The 18387-nt window shown below is 51.0% G+C and overlaps 1 protein-coding gene across 1 annotated transcript in view; it reads right to left on the bottom strand.

Moving 5' to 3' along the window:
* Positions 1-12840, bottom strand: part of SYMPK (symplekin scaffold protein) — a 62008-nt gene extending 49168 nt beyond the window's left edge. Inside the window, exons 1-6 of the mRNA XM_059872483.1 lie at positions 12729-12840; positions 11242-11357; positions 6323-6388; positions 5516-5569; positions 2547-2620; positions 703-829 (exon numbers count right to left, since the gene is read on the bottom strand). Coding sequence (XP_059728466.1) covers positions 703-829; positions 2547-2620; positions 5516-5569; positions 6323-6388; positions 11242-11357; positions 12729-12777 — 486 coding nt within the window. The 5' untranslated portion in view covers positions 12778-12840. The remainder of the gene's footprint in view (positions 1-702; positions 830-2546; positions 2621-5515; positions 5570-6322; positions 6389-11241; positions 11358-12728) is intronic.
* Between the last annotated feature and the right edge of the window lie 5547 nt (positions 12841-18387).

Here is an 18387-nt window from a genome sequence, read left to right as displayed (position 1 = left end):
ATTGTCAAAGGTGGTTTTTACAGGTAATTACGGTAATTGGCATTGAATATTAAAAACTTTTTAATGTGTAATTATGGTAATTGGGATTAAATCTTAGGACTATTTTTAGGTGTAATTATGGGAATTGGGATCAAACATTAAACCAATTTTTATCTCTAATTACAGTAATTGGGATCAATTAATGTCAAAGTTGGTTTATACAGGTAATTACGGTAATTGGCATTGAATATTAAAAATTTTTTAATGTGTAATTATTGTAATTGGGATTAAATATTAGGACTATTTTGGTGTGTAATTACAGTAATTGGTTTTAAAAATCAAACCCATTTTCATCTCTAATTACATTAATTGGGATCAATTAATGTCACAAGTTGATTTTTACAGGTAATTACAGTAATTGTGTTGGCTAATAAAGACTTTTTAATGCCTAATTATGCTAATTGCTATCAAATTTAATAAGAAACTCATTAATAAACATTAATTAGCTCAGCATCAACAACTCATTAATACTGATCATTAATAAAACAACTCATTAATGCTTATCATTAATAAACATTAATTAGCTGAATGAAGTCCTTCCCCGATTTAACAGAAAAATCTGAATTTCCCCTTTGGTTTTGAGTAGAAACTCGCGGTTTTTTGCCTTGTGGCCCCAGCCCTGCCCCCCAGGTGTCCCCAGGTGTCCCCCCCAGGTGGCCTCACCTGCAGGGCCACCTTGTAGAGCTGGGTCATGGTCAGGATGGCCTTCTTGACCACGTTGACGTTCTCGTCCTTGAGCAGCATGTTCAGGTTGGCCACCAGCTTCAGCAGCAGCTCGATGTCCCTCTTGCTGGGGACAGGGGGAAAATTGAAATTATTGCCTTGGTGGAGGGGTCGCCCCAAAGCCACAGAAACGGCCCAAAAATTCCCAGCAAAATGGGCCAAAAATTCCCAGCAAAATGGGCCAAAATTCCCAGCAAAATGGGGCAAAAATTCCCATCAAAATGGGCCAAAAGTTCCCACCAAAATGGGCCAAAAATTCCCAGCAAAATGGGCCAAAAGTTCCCAACAAAATGGGCCAAAATTCCCAATAAAAATACCAAAAAATTCTGAACAAAAATGACAAAAAATTCCCAGCAAAAATGCCAAAAAATTCCCAGCAAAATGGGCCAAAATTCCCAATAAAAATACCAAAAAATTCTGAACAAAAATGACAAAAAATTCCCAACAAAAATGCCAAAAAATTCCCAACAAAATGGGCCAAAAGTTCCCACCAAAATGGGCCAAAATTCCCAACAAAATGGGCCAAAATTCCCAGCAAAATGGGCCAAAAGTTCCCAGCAAAATGGGCCAAAATTCCCAATAAAAATACCAAAAAATTCTGAACAAAAATGACAAAAAATTCCCAACAAAAATGCCAAAAAATTCCTACCAAAATGGGCCAAAAATTCCCAACAAAATGGGCCAAAATTCCCAACAAAATGGGCCAAAAATTCCCAGCAAAATGGGCCAAAATTCCCAGCAAAATGGGCCAAAATTCCCAACAAAATGGGCCAAAATTCACAATAAAAATACCAAAAAATTCTGAACAAAAATGACAAAAAATTCCCAACAAAAATGCCAAAAAATTCCCAACAAAATGGGCCAAAAGTTCCCACCAAAAATGACAAAAAATTCCCACCAAAATGGGCCAAAAATTCCCAGCAAAATGGGCCAAAATTCCCAACAAAATGGGCCAAAATTCCCAGCAAAATGGGCCAAAATTCCCAGCAAAATGGGCCAAAATTCCCAACAAAATGGGCCAAAAATTCCCACCAAAATGGGCCAAAAATTCCCACCAAAATGGGCCAAAAATTCCCAGCAAAATGGGCCAAAATTCCCAACAAAATGGGCCAAAATTCCCACCAAAATGGGCCAAAAGTTCCCACCAAAATGGGCCAAAAATTCCCACCAAAATGGGCCAAAATTCCCACCAAAATGGGCCAAAAGTTCCCACCAAAATGGCACAAAAATTCCCAATAAAATGGGCCAAAATTCCCAATAAAAATACCAAAAAATTCTGAACAAAAATGACAAAAAATTCCCAACAAAAATGCCAAAAAATTCCCAACAAAATGGGCCAAAATTCCCAACAAAATGGGCCAAAAGTTCCCAACAAAATGGGCCAAATTTCCCAATAAAAATACCAAAAAATTCTGAACAAAAATGACAAAAAATTCCCAACAAAATGGGCCAAAAATTCCCAACAAAATGGGCCAAAAGTTCCCACCAAAAATGACAAAAAATTCCCAACAAAATGGCCTGAAAATTCCTGTGGAAACGGTCCAAAAATTCTCACAAAATGGCCCAAAATTCCCACCAAAATGGGCCAAAAATTCCCAGCAAAATGGGCCAAAATTCCCACCAAAATGGGCCAAAATTCCCAATAAAAATACCAAAAAATTCTGAACAAAAATGACAAAAAATTCCCAACGAAAATGCCAAAAAATTCCCCCCAAAATGGCCCCAAAAAGCCCCAAAATCCCCCCAGAGGCCCCAAAATTCCGTTTTTTTGCCCCAGATCTCACCAGGCCTCCTCGATGAATCCCACCACGAATTTCCGCACCTCGATGGATTTGTCGGCCTGGAAGGCGATGATTTCCTGGGGGGGGGACACGGGGGGTCACAGCGGGGTGGGGGAGCCCCAAATTCCCCCAAATTCACCCCAAACCTGCCCCAAATCCATCCCAAATTCACCCCAAATCCATCCCCAGATTCTCCCAAATTCACCCCAAATCCATCTCCAAATACATCCCAAATCCATCCCCAAATCAATCCTCAAATTCACCCCAAATCCATCCCCAAATCCATCCCAAATTCCCCCAAATTCACCCCAAACCTGCCCCAAATCCATCCCAAATTCATCCCAAATTCACCCCAAATTTACCCCAAATCCATCCCAAATTCCCCCCAAACTTCTGGATCCATCCCAACTTCCCCCAAATTCCCCAAATTCCTCAAATCCATCCCAAATTCCCCAAAATTCCTCCCAAACCTGCCCCAAATTCCCAGATCCATCCCAAATTCCCCAATTCCCCCCAAATCCCCCCAAATTCCCCCAAATCCATCCCAATTTCCCCCAAATTCCCCCAAATCCATCCCAATTTCCCCCAAATTCCCCAAATCCATCCAAATTTCCCCCAAATTCCCCCCAAATCCATCCCAAATTCCCCCAAATTCACCCCAAACCTGCCCCAAATCCATCCCAAATCCATCCCCAGATTCCCCCCAAATCCATCTCTAATTTCCCCAAATTCATCCCCAAACCTGCCTAAAATTCTCCCAAATTCCATCCCAAATCCATCCCCAGATTCTCCCAAATTCCATCCCAAATTCACCCCAAATCCATCCCCAATTTCTCCAAATTCACCCCAAATCCATCCCCAAATCAATCCCCAAATCCATCCCAAATTCACCCCAAATTTATCCCCAAATTCACCCCAAATCCATCCCCAGATTCTCCCAAATTCCATCCCAAATTCATCCCAAATTCATCCCAAATTCACCCCAAATCCATCCCCAAAATCCATCCCCAGATTTCCCCAAAGAGGCCCCAATTCCCCCAAATTCACCCCAAACCTGCCCAAAATCCATCCCCAAATTCACCCAAATCCATCCCAAATTCCCCCAAATTCCCCAAATTCCCCAAATCCATCCCAAATTCCCCAAATTCCCCCCAATTCCCCCCAAATTCCCCCAAATCCATCCAAATTTCCCCCAAATTCCCCCAAATCCATCCCAATTTCCCCCAAATTCCCCAAATCCATCCCAAATTCCCCCAAATTCCCCCCAAATCCATCCCAAATTCCCCCAAATTCACCCCAAACCTGCCCCAAATCCATCCCAAATCCATCCCCAGATTCCCCCCAAATCCATCTCTAATTTCCCCAAGTTCACCCCAAACCTGCCTAAAATTCCCTCAAATTCCACCCCAAATCCATCCCCAGATTCTCCCAAATTCCATCCCAAACTCATCCCAAATTCACCCCAAATCCATCCCCAAATCCATCCCCAATTTCTCCAAATTCACCCCAAATCCATCCCAAATTCACCCCAAATTTATCCCCAAATTCACCCCAAATCCATCCCCAGATTCTCCCAAATTCACCCCAAATTTATCCCCAAATTCATCCCAATTTCACCCCAAATCCATCCCCAAATTCACCCCAAATTCATCCCCAAATTCCCCCCAAATTTCATGGATCCATCCCAAACTTCTGGATCCATCCCAAATTCCCCAAAATTCCCCCCAAACCTGCCTAAAATTCCCCCAAATTCCACCTCAAATCCATCCCCAGATTCTCCCAAATTCCATCCCAAATTCCCCCAAATTCACCCCAAATCCATCCCCAATTCCCCCTAAATTCCCCCCAAATCCATCTCTAATTTCCCCAAATTCATCCCCAAACCTGCCTAAAATTCCCCCAAATTCCACCCCAAATCCATCCCCAGATCCTCCTAAATTCACCCCAATTCCATCCCCAAATTCACCCCAAATCCATCCCCAATTCCCCCAAATTCACCCCAAACCTGCCCAAAATCCATCCCAAATTCACCCCAAATTTATCCCCAAATTTAACCCAAATCCATCCCCAGATTCTCCCAAATTCACCCCAAATTCATCCCCAAATTCCCCCCAAATTTACCCCAAATTCACCCCAAATCCATCCCAAATTCCCCCAAATCCATCCCAAATTTCCAGATCGTCCCAAATTCCCCAAAATTCCCCCCAAACCTGCCCCAAATTCCCAGATCCATCCTAAATCCCCCAAATTCCCCCAAATCCATCCCCAAATCCATCCCAAATTCCCCAAATCCATCCCAAATTCCCCAAATTCCCCAAATCCATCCCAAATTCCCCCAAATCCATCCCAAATTCCCAATATTCCCCCAAATCCACCCCAAATTCCCAAATCCATCCCAAATTCCCCAAAATTCCCCCCAAACCTGCCCCAAATCCATCCCAAATTCATCCCAAATTCCCCCCAAATCCATTCCAAATTCCCCAATTTCCTCCAAATCCATCCCAAATTCATCCCTAATTCCCCCCAAACCTGCCCCAAATTCCCAAATCCATCCCAAATTCCCAAAATCCCCCCAAATCCATCCCAAATTCCCCAAATCCATCCCAAATTCCCCCAAATCCATCCCAAATTCCCCAAATCCATCCCAAAATCATCCCAAATTCCCCCAATTTCCCCCAAATCCATCCCAAATCCCCCCAAATTCCCCCCAAATCCATCCTAAATTCCCCAAAATTTCCCCCAAACCTGCCCCAAATTCCCAGATCCATCCCAAATTCCCCCAAATCCATCCCCAAATCCATCCCAAATTCCCAAAATTCCCCCAAATCCATCCCAAATTCACCCCAAATCCATCCCCAATTCCCCCAAATCCCCCCAAATTCCCCCAAATCCATCCCCAATTCCCCAAATTCCCCCCAAATCCATCCCAAATTCCCCCAATTTCCCCAAATCCATCCCAAATTCCCACTCACATCCAGGAAGTTGTCCAGCAGCGTGGGGTCCTTGTTGATGATCAGCTCCTGCACCTGGGGACAGGTGGGGACAGGTGGGGACAGGTGGGGACAGGTGGGGACAGAGCCACCTCCTCCCAAATCCCAATTTCCCACCCTAAATCCCAATTTCCCCACCTAAATTCCAATTTTCTCTCCCTAAATCCCAATTTTCCCACCCCAAATCCCAATTTCCCACCCCAAATCCCACCCATTCTTCCCCAAATCCCAATTTTCCTCCCCAAAATCCTATTTTTTCCCCCCAAAAAAATCTCCTTTCCTCCCCCCAAATCCCATTTTCCCCCAAAAAAACCCTATTTATACCCCCAAATCCCTTTTTCCCCCAAAAAAATCTCATTTTTCCCAAAAAAATCCCCTTTTTCCCCAAAAAATCCCATTTTTCCCTAAAAATATCCCATTTCCCCCCTCAAAATCCTTTTTTTCTCCCTCAAAATCCCTTTTTTCCCCCAAAAAATCCCTTTTATCCCCAAAAAAAAAATCCCTTTTTTCCCCAAAAAATCCAATTTTTCCCCCAAAAAATCCCATTTCCCCCCCCAAAATCCCATTTTTTCCCTTTCATCCCCATTTTTCCCCCCCAAAAATCCCTTTTTTCCCCAAAAAAACCCATTTTTCCCCCAAAAAATCCCATTTCCCCCCCCTAAATTCCCTTTTTTTTCCCTTTTTCCTTTTTTCTCCCCCCAAAATCCCATTTTTTTCCCTTTCATCCCCATTTTCCCCCCCCAAAAATCCCTTTTTTCCCCTTTTTTCCCCGTTTTTGCCCAATCTCACCTGTTTCAGGATGGTGATTTTCCCCTCGTTCCCGATCAGCGCCGCCTGGTTCAGCAGATCCACCACCTGCCAACCCCATTTTTTCCCTTTTTCCTGCTTTTTTCCCCATTTTCCCACTTTTTTACCCCTTCTGAGATTCTCCTCCCTTCCCTCCCATCCCCATTTTTCCTGATTTTTCCCATTTTCCCCGTTTTTTTACCCATTCCAAGGTGCTCCTCCCATCGTTCCCCTCCCCCTTTTTCCTGTTTTTCTCCCATTTTTCCCCCCATTTCCCCCAATTTTCCCCCATTTTTCCCCATTTTTCCTGATTTTCCCCATTTTTCCCATTTTTTTACCCATTCCAAGGTGCTCCTCCCATTGCTCCCATCCCCACTTTTCCCATTTTTCCCCATTTTTCCCCCATTTTTCCCATTTTTATCCCATTTTTCCCATTTTTATACCATTTTCCCCCCAATTTTTCCCATTTTCCCACTTTTTTCCTGGTTTTTTCCCCATTTTTCCCATTTTCCCCATTTTTTTACCCATTCCAAGGTGCTCCTCCCATCGTTCCCCTCCCCATTTTTCCCATTTTCCCCCCATTTTTCCCCATTTTTCCCCCCATTTCCCCCAATTTTTCCTATTTTTCCCCCATTTTTCCCATTTTCCCATAATTTTTCCCATTTTCCCCATTCTTTTACCCATTCCAAGGTGCTCCTCCCATCGTTCCCCTCCCCATTTTTCCCATTTTTCCCCCATTTTCCCCCATTTTCCCAATTTTTCCTATTTTCCCCAATTTTTCCCGGTTTTCCCTCATTTTTCCCCCTTTTCCCCCATTTTCCCCATTTTCCCTTTTTTTTACCCATTCCGAGGTGCTCCTCCCGTCGCTCCCATCCCCATTTTTCCCATTTTTCCCCTGTTTTTTCCTATTTTTCCCCCATTTTTCCCCCATTTCTCCCCCGTTTTTATCCCATTTTTCCCATTTTTATACCATTTTCCCCCAAATTTTTCCTATTTCCCCCCCATTTTTCCCATTTTTTCCCCCATTTTTCCCCATTTTCCCCATTTTCCCCATTTTTTTACCCATTCCAAGGTGCTCCTCCCATCGTTCCCCTCTCCATTTTTCCCATTTTTCCCCCATTTTTTCCCATTTTTCCCCATTTTTCCCCCCATTTTTCCTATTTTCCCCCATTTTTCCCATTTTTTTCCCTCATTTTTCCTGATTTTTCCCATTTTCCCGTTTTTTTACCCATTCCAAGGTGCTCCTCCCATCGTTCCCCTCCCCATTTTTCTCCCATTTCCCCCCATTTTTCCTCATTTTTCCCCCCATTTCCCCAATTTTTCCTATTTTTCCCCCATTTTTCCTATTTTTTCCCTCATTTTCCCCATTTTTCCCATTTTCCCCGTTTTTTTACCCATTCCAAGGTGCTCCTCCCATCGTTTCCCTCCCCATTTTTCCCCCATTTTTCCTCATTTTTCCCCCATTTCCCCCAATTTTTCCTATTTTTCCCCCATTTTTCCCATTTTTTCCCGTTTTTTCCCCCATTTTCCCCATTTTTCCCCATTCTTTTACCCATTCCAAGGTGCTCCTCCCATCGTTCCCCTCCCCATTTTTCCCATTTTTCCCCCATTTTTCCCCATTTTCCCCCCATTTCCCCCAATTTTTCCTATTTTCCCCCCATTTTTCCCGTTTTTCCCCCATTTTCCCGTTTTTTTACCCATTCCAAGGTGCTCCTCCCATCGTTCCCCTCCCCACTTTTCCCATTTTTCCCCATTTTTCCCCCCATTTTCCCCAATTTTTCCTATTTTCCCCCCATTTATCCCATTTTTTTCCCTCATTTTTCCCCATTTTTCCCATTTTTCCCGTTTTTTTACCCATTCCAAGGTGCTCCTCCCATCGTTCCCCTCCCCATTTTTCCCATTTTTCCCCCCATTTCCCCAATTTTTCCTATTTTCCCCCCATTTTTCCTGGTTTTTTCCCTCATTTTCCCCATTTTTCCCCATTTTTTTACCCATTCCAAGGTGCTCCTCCCATTGTTCCCCTCCCCATTTTTCCCATTTTTCTCCCATTTTCCCTCATTTTTCCCCCTATTTCCCCCAATTTTTCCTATTTTCCCCCCATTTTTCCTGTTTTTTCCCTCATTTTTCCCCATTTTTTTACCCATTCCAAGGTGCTCCTCCCATTGCTCCCATCCCCAGTTTTCCCATTTTCCCCCCAGTTTTTCCTAATTTTCCCCCATTTTTCCCCCATTTTTCCCATTTTTATCCAATTTTTCCCATTTTTATCCCATTTTCCCCCCCATTTTCCCCCATTTTTCCCCCTTTTCCCCGATTTTCCCCATTTTTCCCCATTTTCCCGTTTTTTACCCATTCCAAGGTGCTCCTCCCGTTGCTCCCATCCCAATTTTTCCCATTTTTCCCCTGTTTTTTCCTATTTTTCCCCCATTTTTCCTGTCTTTATCCCATTTCCCCCCAATTTTTCCTATTTCCCCCCCATTTTTCCTGTTTTTTCCCTCATTTTCCCCCCATTTTTCCCATTTTCCCGTTTTTTTACCCGTTCCAAGGTGCTCCTCCCGTTGCTCCCATCCCCATTTTTCCCATTTTCCCCGTTTTTTCCTATTTTTCCCCCATTTTTCCCCCATTTTCCCGTTTTTATCCCATTTTTACCCCAATTTTTCCCATTTTTTCCCCATTTTTCCCGTTTTTATCCCATTTTTTTCCCATTTTTCCCATTTTCTCCCCATTTTTCCCCATTTTCCCCATTTTCTCACCCGTTCCGAGGTGCTCCTTCCATCACTCCCATCCCCATTTTTCCCATTTTTATCGCATTTTCCCCCATTTTTTTCCCATTTTCCCCCATTTTTCCTGTTTTTTATCCCATTTTCCCCCCATTTTCCCCCATTTTTACCCCATTTCCCCCCATTTTTCCCCCCATTTTTTCCTGTTTTTCCCCCATTTTTTCCGTTTTTCCCCATTTTTCCCCATTTTTATCCCATTTTTCCCATTTTCCCCCCGGTTTTCCCTCATTTTTATCCCATTTTCCCCCCATTTTTTCCCGTTTTTCCCCCATTTTTCCCGTTTTCCCCCCATTTTTTCCCGTTTTCCCGGTTTTCTCACCCATTCCGAGGTGCTCCTCCATCGCTCCCATCCCCATTTTTCCCATTTTCCCCATTTTTCCCCCATTTTTCCCATTTTTCCCCCCATTTTTACCCCATTTCCCCCCATTTTTACCCCATTTTCCCCCCATTTTTACCCCTTTTATCCCATTTTTTCCCATTTTCCCCCATTTTTCCTGTTTTTATCCCATTTCCCCCCATTTTTCTCCATTTTTCCCCCATTTTCCCCCGTTTTTTCCCCCATTTTTACCCCTTTTATCCCATTTTTTCCCATTTCCCCCCATTTTCCTGTTTTTTTCCCATTTCCCCCCCCATTTTTCCCATTTTTACCCATTTTCCCCCGTTTTTCCCCCATTTTTCCCGTTTTTCCCCCCATTTTTCCCCATTTTATCCATTTTCCCCCTTTTTTCCTGTTTTTATCCCGTTTTCCCCATTTTTCCCGTTTTCCCAGTTTTTTTACCCGTTCCGAGGTGCTCCTCCCATCACTCCCATCCCCATTTTCCCCGTTTTTATCCCATTTTTACCCCATTTTTCCCATTTTCCCCCCATTTTTCCCCCCTTTTATCACATTTTTTCCCATTTTTCCCGTTTTCCCCCCGTTTTTCCCCATTTTCCCCATTTTCTCACCCATTCCAAGGGGCTCCTCCCATCACTCCCATCCCCATTTTTCCCATTTTTCCCCCCTTTTCCCCCCGTTTTTCCCCCTTTTATCCATTTTTTCCCATTTTCCCCCATTTTTCCTGTTTTTATCCCATTTTCCCCCCATTTTTCTCCATTTTTCCCCCATTTCCCCCCAATTTTTCCCATTTTCCCCCGTTTTTCCCCATTTTTTCCCGTTTTCCCCGGTTTTTTTACCCGTTCCGAGGTGCTCCTCCCGTCGCTCCCATCCCCATTTTTCCCATTTTTCCCCCATTTTTCCCGTTTTTCCCCATTTTTCCCGTTTTCCCCCATTTTTCCCGTTTTTATCCCGGTTTTCTCACCCGTTCCGAGGTGCTCCTCCGTCGCTCCCATCCCCATTTTCCCCCATTTTCCCCGTTTTTCCCCATTTTTCCCGTTTTTATCCCATTTTCTCACCCGTTCCGAGGTGCTCCTCCCGTCGCTCCCATCCCCATTTTTCCCGTTTTTATCCCATTTTCCCCCCATTTTTCCCCCATTTTTCCCCCATTTTTCCCCCTTTTATCCCATTTTTTCCTATTTTCCCCCATTTTTCCTGTTTTTATCCCATTTTCCCCGCATTTTTCTCCATTTTTATCCCATTTTCCCCCATTTTTCCCCATTTTCCCCATTTTTATCCCGTTTTCCCCCATTTTTTCCGTTTTCCCCGGTTTTCTCACCCATTCCGAGGTGCTCCTCCCGTCGCTCCCATCCCCATTTTTCCCCATTTTATCCCATTTTTCCCCATTTTTCCCCATTTTATCCCATTTTTCCCCATTTTATCCCATTTTTCCCCATTTTATCCCATTTTTCCCCCATTTTTCCCGTTTTTTCCCCATTTTCCCCCCATTTTTCCCGGTTTTCTCACCCGTTCCGAGGTGCTCCTCCGTCGCTCCCATCCCCGTTTTTCCCCATTTTCCCCCAATTTTTCCCCATTTTCCCCCATTTTCCCCATTTTCCCCCATTTCCCCATTTTCCCCCATTTTCCCCATTTTCCCCCATTTCCCCCGTTTTTTCCCGTTTTCCCCATTTTTCCCGTTTTTATCCCATTTTCTCACCCGTTCCGAGGTGCTCTCCCGTCGCTCCCATCCCCATTTTTCCTGTTTTTCCCCCATTTTTCCCATTTTTTCCCATTTTCCCCATTTTTTTCCCGTTTTTATCCCATTTTCTCACCCGTTCCGAGGTGCTCCTCCCGTCGCTCCCCGGCTCCTCCTCGCTGGGCCGGGGGCTCGGCCCCTCCTGGCCCCCCCCGGCCATGGCCCCGCCAGCCCCCAGACCCAAAAGGGAACCTGCAGAGACCCCAGACCCAAAACAGACCCCATGGAGAGAGACCCAGACCCAAAAGGGAACCTGCAGAGACCCCAGACCCAAAACAGACCCCATGGAGAGAGACCCCAGACCCAAAACAGACCCCATGGAGACCCCAGACCCAAAAGGGAACATGCAGAGACCCCAGACCCAAAAGGGAACCTGCAGAGACCCCAGACCCAAAACAGACCCCATGGAGAGAGACCCAGACCCAAAACAGACCCCATGGAGACCCCAGACCCAAAAGGGAACCTGCAGAGACCCCAGACCCAAAACAGACCCCATGGAGACCCCAGACCAAAAGGGAACATGCAGAGACCCCAGACCCAAAAGGGAACCTGCAGAGACCCCAGACCCAAAACAGACCCCATGGAGAGAGACCCCAGACCCAAAACAGACCCCATAGAGACCCCAGACTCAGACCCTATAGAGACCCCACAGACCCCAGACCCAAACAGACCCTATAGAGACCCCAGACCCAAAACACCCTCTAGAGAGAGAGAGACCTTAAAGAGACCCCACAGAGACCCAGACCCCATAGAGACCCCATGGAAAACCCATAGAGACCCCAGACCCAAAACAGACCCTATAGAGACCCCAAACCCTATAGAGACCCTATAGAGACCCCAGACCCTATAGAGACCCCAGACCCTATAGAGACCCCATAGAGACCCCAGACCCTATAGAGACCCCATAGAGACCCTATAGAGACCCCAGACCCCATAGAGACTCCATAGAGACCCCAGACCCTATAGAGACCCCATAGAGACTCCATAGAGACCCCAGACCATATAGAGACCCCATAGAGACCCTATAGAGACCCCAGACCCCATAGAGACTCCATAGAGACTCCATAGAGACCCCAGACCCTATAGAGACCCCATAGAGACCCTATAGAGACCCCAGACCCCATAGAGACTCCATAGAGACTCCATAGAGACCCCAGACCCTATAGAGACCCCATAGAGACCCCAGACCCTATAGAGACCCCATAGAGACTCCATAGAGACCCCAGACCCTATGGAGACCCTCTATAGCGACTCCATAGAGACCCCAGACCCTATAGAGACCCTATAGAGACTCCATAGAGACCCCAGACCCCTATAGAGACCCCACAGAGACCCCACCGACCCCCCTACAGCCCCTTATCGATCCCTTATCGATCCCTTATCGATCCCCATCCCCCCCCCCAGCCGCGCTCTCTCCCCGCCCCCCTCCGGAGCCCCCGCGGCTCCTGCGGGCCCCGAGCCCCCTCCCCACCCCTAGAGCCCCCTCCCCACCCCTATCGATCCCCTATAGCCCCCCCTATCGATCCCCTATCGACCCCCAGCCCCCTCCCCCCCTCCCCTCACCGCTCCCGCGCTCGCCGCCGCTCCCCCCGCGCGCCGCCGCTGACGTCATCGGCGCGCGCCGCACCGAAAAAGGGGGGCGTGGCTTCCTCGCTTGGGCACCGCCTCTTCCGCTACGTCACATGAGAAAGGGCGGGAATAACGTGGGGAGGGGGAATCCCCAAAATATCGGGAACGACCCCCCCCCCCCCAAAAAAAACTTCCCATATCCCTGAGACCCCCCCCCCAAAATAGCGGGACCCCCCCCAAAAACCCTCCCACAGACCCTGAGACCCCCCCCCAAAATAGCGGGACCCCCCCCCCAAAAACCCTCCCACAGACCCTGAGACCCCCCCCAAAATACCGGGACCCCCCCAAAAACCCTCCCACAGACCCTGAGACCCCCCCCCAAAATACCGGGACCCCCCCCAAAATACCGGGACCCCCCCCTAAAAATCCACCCAGAACCCCCCCAAAATACCGAGACGCCCCCAAAAGTATCGGGACCCCCCCCCAAAAACCTCCCACAGACCCTGAGACCACCCCAAACACCGAGACCCCCCCAAAAGTATCGGGACCCCCCCCAAAAACCTCCCACAGACCCTGAGACCCCCCCCAAACACCGAGACCCCCCAAACACCAGGACCCCCCCCCTCAAAAACCTCCCACAGACCCCGAGACCCCGCCCCAACCACCGAGACCCCCCCCCCAAAAATACCAGGACCACCCCCAAAAATCTGCACACTGACCCTGAGACTTCCCGCAGGATTGAGACCCACCCCCCAAAATACCGGGACCACCCCCCCCCAAAACCCTCCCATATCCCTGCGACCCCCCCAAAATACCGAGACCCCTCCCAAATACCGGGACCACCCCCCCAAATCCTCTCACAACCCCCTGAGACCCCTCCCCAAACCCCCCCAAATCGAGACCCCCCCCCCTGAAAACCCACAATTTCACCAGAACCCCCCAAAATAAACGAAACCCCGGGATTTTATTGGCCGGCTCTTTTTGGGGGACCCCCCCCTCACCGCAAATCCCCTCCCCCATCCCCCCATCCTGCGGTGGGGGAGGGGCCGCGCTCGGACAGGACCCTCCCCCCCACTGAGTGTCCATCAGGGGTCAGTGTCCGGGTTGACCCTCAGATCTCTGGCCAGTGGCCACCCCTGAGTGACCATCAGTGGTCACTCTGCCCTTGACCCTCACTTCTCCGGCCAGTGACCACCCCTGAGTGGCCATCAGGGGTCAGTGTCCGGGTTGACCCTCAGATCTCCGGCCAGTGGCCACCCCCTGAGTGACCATCGGGGTCAGTGTCCGGGTTGACCCTCACTTCTCCGGCCAGTGGCCACCCCTGAGTGACCATCAGTGGTCACTCTGCCCTTGACCCTCACTTCTCCGGCCAGTGACCACCCCTGAGTGGCCATCAGGGGTCAGTGTCCAGCTTGACCCTCAGATCTCCAGCCACCTCTTGGACAGGACCCCCAGTGTCCAGCTTGACCCTCAGATCTCTGGCCAGTGGTCACCCCTGAGTGGCCATCAGGGGTCAGTGTCCAGCTTGACCCTCAGATCTCCGGCCAGTGACCACCCCTGAGTGGCCATCAGGGGTCAGTGTCCAGCTTGACCCTCAGATCTCCGGCCAGTGACCACCCCTGAGTGGCCATCAGCATCTGGCTTGACCCTCAGATCTCCAGCCACCTCTCGGACAGGACCCCCAGTGACCATCAGTGGTCACTCTGCCCTTGACCCTCACGTCTCTGGCCAGTGGCCACCCCTGAGTGGCCATCAGGGGTCAGTGTCTGGCTTGACCCTCATCTCTCCAGCCACTGCTCGGACAGGACCGAGTGTCCATCAGGGGTCAGTGTCCTGCTTGACCCTCAGATCTGCGGCCAGTGGCCACCCCTGAGTGACCATCAGGGTCAGTGTCTGGCTTGACCCTCATCTCTCCAGCCACTGCTCGGACAGGACCCCCAGTGTCCATCAGTGGTCACTCTGCCCTTGACCCTCACGTCTCTGGCCAGTGACCACCTCTGAGTGACCATCGGGGTCAGTGTCCAGCTTGACCCTCAGATCTCCGGCCACTCCTTGGACAGGACCCAGTGTCCATCAGTGGTCACTCTGCCCTTGACCCTCACGTCTCCGGCCAGTGGCCACCCCTGAATGACCATCGGGGTCAGTGTCCTGCTTGACTCTCATCTCTCTGGCCAGTGGTCACCCCTGAGTGACCATCAAGGGTCAGTGTCCAGCTTGACCCTCAGATCTCTGGCCAGTGGCCACCCCTGAGTGACCATCGGGGTCAGTGTCTGGGTTGACCCTCAGATCTCCGGCCACTGCTCGGACAGGACCCAGTGACCATCAGGGGTCAGTGTCCAGCTTGACCCTCAGATCTCCAGCCACTGCTCAGACAGGACCCCAAGTGGCTCTCAGTGGTCACTTTGCCCTTGACCCTCACCTCTCTGGCCAGTGGCCACCCCTGAATGACCATCAGGGGTCAGTCCAGCTTGACCCTCAGATCTCTGGCCAGTGGCCACCCCTGAATGACCATCAGGGGTCAGTCCAGCTTGACCCTCAGATCTCTGGCCAGTGGCCACCCCTGAGTGACCATCAGGGGTCAGCGTCCAGCTTGACTCTCACGTCTCCGGCCAGTGGGCAGTGGCTCCCACTTGGAGAGGACCCCAAGTGGCTCTCAGTGGTCACTCTGCCACTTGACCCTCAGATCTCCGGCCAGTGGCCACCCCTGAGTGACCACCAGGGTCAGTGTCCAGCTTGACCCTCAGATCTGCGGCCACTGCTCGGACAGGACCCCCAGCGACCATCAGGGTCAGTGTCCGGCTTGACTCTCACGTCTCTGGCCAGTGGCCACCCCTGAGTGACCATCGGGGTCAGTGTCCAGCTTGACCCTCATGTCTCCAGCCACCTCTTGGACAGGACCCCCAGTGTCCATCAGTGGTCACTCTGCCCTTGACCCTCACCTCTCCGGCCAGTGGCCACCCCTGAATGACCATCAGGGTCAGTGTCCCGCTTGACCCTCATCTCTCTGGCCAGTGGTCACCTCTGAGTGACCATCAAGGGTCAGTGTCCAGCTTGACCCTCAGATCTCCGGCCACTGCTCGGACAGGACCCAGTGACCATCAGGGGTCAGTGTCCAGCTTGACCCTCAGATCTCTGGCCAGTGGCCACCCCTGAGTGACCATCGGGGTCAGTGTCCAGCTTGACCCTCAGATCTCCGGCCACCTCTCGGACAGGACCCCCAGTGTCCATCAGTGGTCACTCTGCCCTTGACCCTCACCTCTCCGGGGTGGCACGGGGGTGGCTCAGATCTGTAGGGACAGCCGGGGACACGGCCGGGGTGGCACGGGGGTGGCTCAGATCCGAGGGGACAGCCGGGGACACGGCCGGGGTGGCACGGGGGTGGCTCAGATCCGAGGGGACAGCTGGGGACACTGTCGGGGTGGCATGGTGGCAGCTCAGATCCATGGGGACAGCTGGGGACACTGTTGGCGTGGCACGGTGGCAGCTCAGATCCCTGGGGACAGCCGGGGAGGTGACATCGTGGCAGCCACGCTCGGTGACCTCGAAGGTGACACGGCTGCACAAAGCCTCGCTCAGCCCCGTGGGGACACTTGGGGACAGTGCCAGCCCCAGGGAAGTGGCACTGGTGGCCCATTGGTGGCTCTCGGTGCCCTCAAAGGTGACACAGCTCAGTTCCATGGGGACAGTTGGTGACAGCGCCAGGCAGCTCTCGGTGCTCTCTGAGGTGACACAGGTGCGGCACACGGCCCAGGGGGGCTTGGGCAGCTGGCACAGCTGGCACAGCTGGCACAGGTGGCACACCTGACACAGCTGGCACCGGTGCCACCGTCACGCCAGGCCACCGGCCAGCGGGCTGGGACATGGCCGGTGGTCACTCGGGGGGGGACAGGGGGGACAGGGACATGGCTGGGGGAGCCCCCAAAACAGAGAACCCTCAGGGACACCCCCCAAAACAGGGACCCCCCCCAAAACAGGGACACCCCCCAAAACAGGGACCCCTCCTCAAAACAGGGACCCCTCCTCAAAACAGTGACCCCTCTCAGCACTGGGACCCCCAACCAGATCCCCCCCCTCAAAATCGGGACCTCTCAGAAATGCCCCTCAAGACAGGGACCCCTCCCCAAAACAGGGATCCCCCCCCTCAAAATAGGGACTCTCCTCAAAACAGGGACTCCTCCTCACCTGAGGGACCCCCCCTCAAAATAAGGACCCTCCGCAGCTCAGGGACCCCGCAAGGATCCCTCCCTCAGAACTGGGACCGCTCAGGGACCCCTCGGAGCAGAGACCCCACAGAGACCCCTTCAGAACACCCCCTCCCCTCCCCTCAGACCCCTCCTCACGGCCCCCTCTCCCCTCAGAGTCCCCCTCAAGTCCCTTCCCTCCCCTCAAACTCCCCCTCAAGGACCCTCCTCCCTTCAGACCCCTCCTCACGGCTCCCTTTCCCCTCAGACCCCGCTCTTTTCCTTTTTTTTTTCCCCCCGGTACGAACCGGCCGCCTCTGAGGGGCCCGAGGCGGCGGCGGGACGGGAGGGGCGCGAATGACATTGCGCATGCGCAGAGCTGAGCCCGCGCACGACGCTGGGGCGTGGTCACGCATTGAGAAGGCGTGGTTATGTAGATTGAGCTGTTTCTATTTGCATAATTCCGCCCTCAAGATTCCTCCAGCTCGGCGAGCCCCAAGGGGGGTTTTGGGCGCCCCCTCCCCAAATTAAGGATCCCATTGCTAATGGGGACACCGGAGCTCCTTTGTCCCGCCCTCCCCGTGTCCTTGTCCCCTCCCGGGGGTCCCCGTCCCCACCCAGATCCGTGTCCTGTCGTCCTGATGTCCCATTCCGCGGTCCGTGTCCTCTCCCCTATATTCCACCCCCCACTCTCCCCGAATATGGTACGGCCCAAGCCACGCCTCGTTTGAAGCCTCGTCCAATCAGCGCAGCCTCTTTCCGCTGGCCACGCCCCCCCCGCGCGAGCCACCGGCAGCGAGGTGCGAAGGTGGGGGGGGGGGAGCCCCGGACCCCCCCAAAATTGGGACCCCCTCCCCAAAATTGAGGACCCCACCCCCCCAAAATTGCGACCCCCACCCTAAATTGGGCCCGCACCCCAAAATTGGGACCCCCACCCTAAAAGGTGCACCCCCAAAAAACCCCCAAGGCCTGGGACCGCCCCAATTCCAGGGCCTGGGAATGGCCCCAGTGTGGGGACCCCCACCCCCCAAAACTGGACCCCACCCCTAAATTGGGACCCTCACTCTAAAACTGGGGACCCCTCCCCCAAAATTGGGACCCCACCCCTAAATTGGGACCCTCACTCTAAAACTGGGACCCCTCCCCAAAATTGGGACCCCACCCCTAAATTGGGACCCTCACTCTAAAACTGGGACCCCTCCCCAAAATTGGGACCCCACCCCTAAGCTGGGACCCCCACCCCAAAACTGGGACCCCTCCCCCAAAAATTGGGACCATCACCCCCAAAACTGGGACCCCCCAAAACTGGGACCCCTCCCCAATATTGGGACCCCACCCCTAAATTGGGACACCCACCCCAATTCTGGGACCCCCCCCCAAATTTGGAACCTCTCCCCAAATTTGGGACCCCCACCCCAAAACTGGGACCCCTCCCCAATATTGGGACCCCCCCCCAAAAATTGGGACCCCCA

Source organism: Haemorhous mexicanus, chromosome 36, assembly GCF_027477595.1.
Source record: "Haemorhous mexicanus isolate bHaeMex1 chromosome 36, bHaeMex1.pri, whole genome shotgun sequence".
Classification (NCBI taxonomy): domain Eukaryota; kingdom Metazoa; phylum Chordata; class Aves; order Passeriformes; family Fringillidae; genus Haemorhous; species Haemorhous mexicanus.
This window is presented reverse-complemented; position numbering and strand designations above follow the sequence as displayed.